Consider the following 8,815-nt stretch of genomic DNA (forward strand, 5'->3'; position numbering starts at 1 on the left):
AATTGTGTTGTAGAGTCAACAAAAGGACTTGATTAAGATGGTCAGAAGACTGGAGCTCTAACCCCTGGGCAAGCCCTTTACCCTCTCTGAGCTTTAGCTTCCTCATCTATAAAATTAGGGGACTGCCTGGCCATGCTTAATAAGTTTTTTCTTTCTAATTTGACTTATAGCCAGACAGTCCAGCTATAAACTTTACAATTAGAATTTAAAACTCTATAGGCTGGATATTTATTCAAATTTTATTACTGAACTCTTTCTTTTCCTCTAGCATCTAAAAGGACACCTCTACAAGTATCTTTTATTCAGCACACAATTAATTGAAACTAAATCAGTTTTGGCCAATAACTAAAGTAGTATGCCTACCTATAACCAAGATTCTTGGAAAAGAATTGTTTTTTTTTAAAAAGACAAAACAAAACAAAAAAAGAATTGTCTTTTTTAAAGGAGGTGGATGTGATATTTTGGAAGCTTGGTACAATGGAATTTCTACATTCTACCATGAGACAGTGCGGTGTTGTGGAAAGAGCCTTGAATCTGTAATCAGAGGTCGTGGGTCCAAATGCTGGCTCTGGCTTTCCCTTAAGTACATATAAGCAAAACCCATTAAAACAAGTAATATGACTGTAAATTTACTCTGTTCAACAACAAAATGATGGCCTAGCTTATAGTTCACTTTTTTAAAGGAATACTTAAAAATTAATTTAGACTCTTAAAGGTTATTATTCATTTTCTTGGCACAGGGGTTGGGAATGGTATGAACAGATCTGTGAATTCATTGGCACAGGGATTTGCTGGTGGGCAACCTCTATCAATGCAGATCAACCCCTATTTGCTACTAATAGTCTTTAAAAGTAGTTTGGGGCCCTAAGAGGTTAAATGATTTGTTCAGAGTTACAGACAGAATGTGTCAGAGAAGACTTGAACTCAGTTCTAACTCTGAGACTAGCTTTCTTACCTCATTAGGGTGGTGGTGGTAACCCATATAGACAAAATGTTGGTGAACTTGCATGGTTAAAAGTTAACTAAAGGCCTATGAAACCTTAGTTTGTTTTTTTTTTTTTTGCTTTTTAGTGAGGCTATTGGGGTTAAGTGACCTGCCCAGGGTCACACAGCTAGTAAGTGTCAAGTGATTTGAACTCAGGTCCTCCTGACTCCAAGACCAAAGCTCTATGCACTGCGCCACCTAGCTGCCCCAAACCTTAGTTCTTACTCTAATCCTTTATCTCCAACTAGCTGCTGGATACGATGTTCCACTGTCTCCTCAAACTCACAACTCTAATAATCACTCCCAACTGGTCATGACCTCTTTAGTTCATCTTTACCATTTTCCCCAAATATCTAGGCTCAAAGATTTGGACTGACCTGACTCCCAGTGAAATGTCTCTTGAAGCCATTCTTTCTTCTTCTATCGTTACGACCACCTGACCCCCTTTAGTTTACTGTACTAACCTTACTGGTCAAATTGTTTTTAGTCTTTTCCCTTTACACTAAATTTTATGAACCACAGCCATATCATGAATTCTAATGCTGTCATGATTTCACCCCCCTATTAAAAAACATTCAATGGTCCATACAGGATTAAAATTCAAATGTCTTAAAAAACCTTGCCTTATAGGCCATCTTGTGGTGTTAAGTACCTAATCACGTACAGGTCTACAGCTTACCTTCCCAATTAGACTGTAAAAATCCTGTAGCTAGGGACCAAATCTTGGTATTCCATGCAAACCTACAATTGCCCAGAGCTGATAAATATATACTCTATATTAATTCACATATCCTAGGAATGAAGGCAGTAACAAGTGTTAAAGGCAGAAAATCTTATTAAACAAATCCCAAGAGGGAGCCTGAATTTCAGTAATGTTCTGTAGAGTTTTTATGTTAATTATCTTTTTGAATTTGTATTAGTGACAATGTAGCCAGGAAACAAAGTTAAATATTGTCATTCATTATTAGAGTGTGCTTCATACCATTTTAGTGCATGTAACTGATTCATAACCATACCAAACTGATCTCTTGCACATCTTAGTATTGGTGCTGCCTGCAGGTGAGGTACAGTACTAGGATCATAGGATTTTGTAGTAGAGCTAGAAGGGGGTCAGGAAATCATTTAGCCAATGCCCTCACTTTACAGATGAAGAAACTGAAAACCAGAAAAGTTAAGTGATTTTCCCAAGGTCATTTAGGCAGTAAAAGTAGCAGAGCTGGAATTCCAACCCACAGTTTCTGACCACAAATGCAGGGAATCTTTTTGGTTACACTGTGCTTGATTTCAGATTAAAATGTTATGCAAATTTAAAACCAAACTACCCAAATATTTTAAAACTAATAGTTTTCTGATGTTTTAAACCTAAGACTAAGAGTAACTTTTAAATTAGAACTGAATTTTATATGTGAACCTGTTTATCTTTCTCTTTTGAAGAGTTCTTTCTGGGTGAAGAGTTTTAGTTAATATAGGAAGCAATATTTGTCTCATGAAAAGGATCTAATATCAAGATTATGCACATTTGTAATTAGTTCAGAGAATAATATTAAGCAACATTCTTAAGTTATGTTCCACTTATTTAAAATCAATTGCTTTCCTAATTATTGGGCTTCTAAGATGTAGTGAAATGTGTAGTGTATGCAGTGGAATTACTCATTCAAAAAATGAAGAGGCTACATAACAAGCTGATTCCAATTTGAAGTGCTAGTCAGTGTCTGCTGTATTATAACCTCAGTTTGGGGAATTAAGTGAATATTATCCATACCAAGCCCAGTAACCATGGAAATTAAATTTGCTTTATTATGACAACCACTTTAGTAATCTATTTTGTTTCCATTATATTATGAAAATGGATCAATAGGATAAGAATTATAATATCAATGATAATCTAGGTATCAATAATTTTATTTCTTAAATTTTCATGTAATCCAAATTAAGACAATCAATCTATGATGGAAAAAAAAAAAAGAGAGGTTAGCTAGGGGATGTGTTAAATAGAAAAAAATGTGAAAACCTTTGAGGAACAACGAGCCCAGATGATGTTTTTGTCCAGTAACAATGAGTCAAGTTAGCAATGTTTTTACTTGTTATTTAAATTTATTACCATTTCAAGTGCATGCTCTGGTGGGGTTTTATTTTTTCAGATAGAGGTTTCTTTAAAATCATAATCAGCACCTATGCGACCATAACAATGGTTCTGGGTAAGAGCAGAGTTTCCAGGATTGCTTTTTGTTACAAACAGTAAAATGGTTTGTGAGATGATAAAAAACACCAACAGAATACACCTGAAACAGCAAGAATTTAATTTACAAACTAGAGTGTTGCTACATTTAAACGCTCTTTTTCTCAAAACATATAAATAGTAAGTCTTTACTTACCTGTTGATATGAGACAGACTTTGAACATCAGCCATGACGTATGTATGATAGACCTGTTGCCATCTTAAACAAATGGGCAGAATAAGGTATATAGTACCCTTTACTGGAATCTCAAATTTTTTTTTTTAAAGAAAAAGACCTGGTTTTTTTGGCCAACCATACTGCTTTCTTTTAAATACACCCTCAGGTAGTGTTTCTTGCAAATGTATTTTCACTTTTGTTTTGTTATAGGAGCAACAAAGCTGAGAGATTAAAATCGGAACGCTAAAATAAGAATCTGATAAACCATCTCAATCAATGAAACAGTTACGTCCAAGGATGTACCGGGATGGGTTTGTGACAAGATTATGCCATACCTAGTAAATTCCATGTTATCTTAACATAACATGGTAATTTAACAAATAAGGTTCCATGATCAAGACTGAATTTTCTGAGTTTTTACTTGTTTAAGAGGTTTTGACTTCAAGTATTTTAAAGAAACTTTGAGTTTTACAATTGGACAAATGGTAGATTATGTTCCATTCCATTTTTATGCTTAAAATGACACTATTTCATCAATTCTTAACTTCCAAGAGTAAAATTCTCAATGGAAGATTTATACAAAGCTAATTATTTCCTCTTTACCTATAACTCCTGTGAAGGACAACATCATGTGGAAGTCATGGTCATGATGAATGTTTCAAGTTTGGTCTGACTATGAAAACAGTGTTGAGAATAAAGGTCATAATTAGCTAGCATGCAACTCGCAGAACTGCAGCAATTTTCTTCTAAAACATAATTCCAGGTTCCCATTTCCTAACCTCTGTTCTTCACAGAGCACTTCAAATATATATTAAAGAAAAAAAAAACATCTTATTTTGCCCCCAAACAAGTTGTAAAATGGAATAGACAACAACATGCACAATTAAGGAAGCAAAACATTTCCTTTGAGAAAATGTTCAACAAAGAATTCCACATAGGAATTAAATCCTGAGTTATCATTTCAGTTTAATAGGTTTGTACAAAAAAAAAGTATTTTGCAATAATATTACTATTCCTCACAAACTGAATAATATAATTTTGTTCGCTGGTTTCTTAAAACCGCGCATTCCACAAGTTAAATGTGTTTTTAAAATCAGGTTTATTTATTTGTAAGTGCACCTATTTTAGAGAATTAAACTTGAAATGTCAGTTTGTTTTCTGTAAAAATTGCTCTTTCCCCAAAGATTTTCAAACATTAGCAGCTCTTGCCACTTGGGTCACTACTGAAATCAACCCATCAAAGCACTTCTGTTTTTCCCAGCTAGACAAAAGTCTGTGTTGACATATATGGATACAGATAAGTGCTCCTAAAAGATTTATGATACAACTTTAAAGTAGAAAATAAAAAAAACATTTCAATTAGTAAAAAATATTGTAATATACAAATAGCATTAAAAATCATTTGTGAAAAAGGTAGTATAATTACCAAATTTCATACCCATCTCAATCCTCAGATTACTTCTGAAATAAACTTCTACAATTTTAACCAAGAGAAATGCTGGTTACCCAAAATAGAGAGATTGCTAAGTTTTCCCAAAGTTTAAACTATCAAAATTATCATTTTGACATTATTAGAAAGAAATTGAAGCATACAAGGAATAAACTATAGTTTCTTTTTATATCAAAATGTACTCTTGAAAATGTGTTTGGCACAGTGCTAAATCATATATAGTTAATACTAAAGATCGCAGGATACAATAAAACCCTGGAGTTAACTGTGTATATACCCTTTCATGGGAGAAAAATAAAGATACCAATTATTCAGAAGTCAGTCAGCCTATACAAACGGTATAAACAATATTTTATGTCTTGCTTTGAAAACCACTGATAATAGTAAATTTTACATAAAAGACTGCAAAATAATATAAATGGATTTAAACATATCTTTACAATAAGAAATTCAAATGGAAACAGACAAGTAACAAAGAGAAGTAAAAAAATTTATTGCAGTATTCGTTCCACCAGATTGCCTGGGGATCCCTTTTCTTGTATTATTTCAGGGTGACCTAATACATCAAAATCTACATTTACAAAAACTCCTCCTGCAGATAGGTCATAGATACTGCATGCTTTTTTTTTTTTCAACAGAATAAATTATATATCCAGGGGATTCTGCCATTTTACAGCCTGGAAAAAACAATGCTTCCCTGGAAACTGGGCTAAGCTAAAGAAAGCCATCCGCTGCTAGGTTAAACTCCAAGAACACTTTATTAAGAACATTAACAGACTAATTTCCAACATTCACTTGTTTATTTTATTAAACAGAAAGTTTTTTTCAAGATATAAACAATTTTTGTTAAACTATAATACAGTGGGAGTAAAAATGAACTGAGAAGTTTCTGCTGCACAACAGCGAAGGAAGCTCCCACAAAAATGTTTACCAAACATTTCCTTCTTTTTTCCTGTGTCCCAGGTTCCATTCTTACTCTTCATAAAACTGATTTTTTTTTTTGCCAGAATGTTGATATTTCAAGTTTCTCTGCCTTTCATTTAAAATTCCTGTAATTTGGCTGCATGTACAAATTCATTAGCTGGAAGTCCCATCCTTGGCGGCATACAGTGATCGTAAAGTCTGAACAACTTTATTAGTCAGCTTATTAGCACTCGTTAGAGCAATTTTTTTGTAAATAATGTCTGACTCTTTAATAGTGTCTACCCAAGGCACCAGTTTGCGACCATCACGGCGTTTAGCCTCAGTCCAGGAGCCACTGTAGGAGCCTGCCATCCACTGAACACTGAAGCCATTGCTGGTTTTCTGTACTACTCTTGCAATTTGTGGTCGATCTTTGTACTTTGGACAGCAAATAGCGATGACATCCATGACATCAACACTTTCATTCATCTGTGCTGCCAATTCTGTAGAGTCTGAATTTCGTTTTGACCTTCTCAATGACTAAAACATTGGGGGGGAAAAAAGACCAAGTGTTACACAAAGAACTTTAGTGAAATTATTGCTTTTATTGCTTTTAATCCCTTGACGCCGGGAGTTGGGATTTCCCAGCATACTTCCATTGCCGGCAATGAGATGCACTGTGACCGCCAGCGCCAAGGGGTTAACACTTGTAAAATCACATACTCTTAATTTGTACCCGTCTTTACTCTTATTGATATATAAAATATATACATATATATGTATATATATACACACATAAACCATAAAGCTACATGAAAACCTGGCAACAATAAAAAGGATAACACATACAATACATTCCAAAGGAAAATTAATAACCCCTTATAACTGGGTAAGTCTTATTTTCTGTTTTGTTTTTTTTTCTTTTTTATTGTCTTTTCTATTAAACTTTCTACAAAAGGATGTATAAATGGTTAAGTAGAGAATATCTATCTACAAAATGCTTTCCCTTGTGGATTACATTACTTTGTATACATTTAGTATAATAGACTGACATGTATAAGCACATAAAAATCATTTTACGTAATACGCTGCGAAATACGTTGACTCCTCCTCCGCCTCACCCCTGAAGTGCCTCCTCCTCTATCCTCCCCATCACTTTCATCATCTTCTGTCTCAGCTGCATTATTTTTAGGGCTGCCTCCTCCAAGCAGTGAGGTAATTGCTTTGTTCCGGGCATTTGTGCTAGCTGACACCTCCCCTTCTTCTTCTTCTTCATCAGGATCCAAATGTTCCATGAGGAGCTTGAACTATAAAATATAAGTGTATTTCACAACTTCAGTAAGAATAAGAACTTCAAAACACTAAGTATCTAGTACTGGCTTACCTAGCCAGTATTAATGTGATTAAGACACCCAGGCAATACTACAGTGTCACTACCAATTCAAGTAAAGTTTGGGAGTAATCCCTCCTTCCTCATTTGATATCACATTTTTATCACCCAAAAGACAGACACGAATATTGTTGGGAGAATGATTTTTTAAAATGACTTCTGTAAAATAAACAGTTAAACACTCTGAAAGTAATGAACATTATATCTCTGAAGAGTTAAAATAATTTTATTATTTGAAAACCACCACTCAGATGGCACCCTTGTTTAAATAAGAATACACTACTTTTAATGGGTTTCATCTTTGATTTCTTGTTTTATATAAAGGAAGTTACATTACAAAGGGTGATTTCAAGTTGAAAGTTAACTACATAAGGACTCATTTAAGAGGTAAAAGAACTAAAATATTACACAAGGTTAATGAAATATTTTAGAAGTCTTTAAAAAGAGGTATTTTATTTTCAATCTTTAATGCACAAATAAAGATTTCATGTACAAATCACTATATTCTGTACTAATGTTTAAAAAAGTAATTTACCAAACACATATTACACACAGTATTTGTGAAAAAAGGAATGTATTTTACAATTTTGTTACTTACATCTAGATACTGTTTAACTATACTCCTCTTCACATCTTCTGTAATTTTGGAATTAGACATATCACTCCGTAGGAAGTCTAAGGTTTGTTTAGGATGAAAATGTATTCCTGTTTTCCGGTTTATCGCTTTATCATATACTTTTGCAGATTCAGATGGAGAATACTTCTGAATTTTACTGTTTTCAGAAAACAAAAATTGAACATTAGGTTTTTAAAATTTGAGGCACTGACATTTACACTGACCCATCTGCAACAAACCCAATTTCAACTTTAATAAAATGAAATGTGCCACTTGGAGGAGCATCTGAATTAAGTGCACTTTGTAAGATATCTAGGACTATAAGAAAACTTGCTTCAAATAGATTTTTAGATGCCTTCATTTTTCAAATAGAAAAACATTCTCTAAGACGCCACTCTCCACATTTCAGAAATTAGGATGGGGTAAGAAAGTAATACTTTTATCTAGAAACATGGTCTGCAGAGAGGCATGAATTTAATTCCCCAAAAGGCTGCATACTATATTGTACTGTATTTCTCAAAGAACTAAAGAAGACATTAACAACATCTCATTCTAGTTAATGAGCAGGGCCATCTATCCCATGTGAATAATGTAGCACAGAAAAGAAAGCAGTCTTTAGGGCTTGAATGTAATAAGATAAGTATTTTGTACTATAAGAAATGACAAATATGACAAAATAAGAAAAGTGGGAAGACTTATATGAACTGAAGCAGACTGAAATGAACAGAACTGGGAGAAAAATATACATAATGCTACAATAATTAAGTTAAAAAACACCACAATGAAATAGAACTTCGAGTAATTATAATGACCAGTATTGGCCTTGTAGAATAGATGAAAAACACACCTTCATCCTTTCTGATAGAATAAGGAAGAACTAGGAAAACACAGAAAGTAGAAATGGAAACTGCTTACCCTTCAAGGAGTACTGAAATTCCTCTGATTTTATAAGAATGTGCACATTTTCTAACTCTGTCTCAGAAGAGAGTCCAAAATTTATATAAAGTGAAGACGAATGGGATTTATATGAAGTTAGCTTGGAGGTAGTCTATAGATATTCTTAGTGCACGTCTAT

General features: G+C 33.6%; 1 protein-coding gene across 2 annotated transcripts in view; it reads right to left on the bottom strand.

Annotated features, from left to right (window-relative positions):
* Positions 1–5,300: 5,300 nt before the first annotated feature.
* NIPBL (NIPBL, cohesin loading factor) overlaps positions 5,301–8,815 on the bottom strand; it is a 261,926-nt gene continuing 258,411 nt past the window's right edge. The window contains exons 45-47 of one of the 2 annotated variants that reach the window (XM_027863621.1): positions 7,723–7,897; positions 6,856–7,041; positions 5,301–6,274 (exon numbers count right to left, since the gene is read on the bottom strand). In XM_027863621.1, the coding sequence (XP_027719422.1) occupies positions 5,909–6,274; positions 6,856–7,041; positions 7,723–7,897 (727 nt within the window). In that variant the 3' untranslated portion in view covers positions 5,301–5,908. Of the gene's footprint in view, positions 6,275–6,814; positions 7,042–7,722; positions 7,898–8,815 lie in introns of both variants that reach the window. The other variant, XM_027863622.1, reaches the window with a different exon arrangement.

The sequence above is a fragment of the Vombatus ursinus genome, unplaced genomic scaffold (assembly GCF_900497805.2).
Source record: "Vombatus ursinus unplaced genomic scaffold, bare-nosed wombat genome assembly UNPS02014772.1, whole genome shotgun sequence".
Classification (NCBI taxonomy): Eukaryota; Metazoa; Chordata; class Mammalia; order Diprotodontia; family Vombatidae; genus Vombatus; species Vombatus ursinus.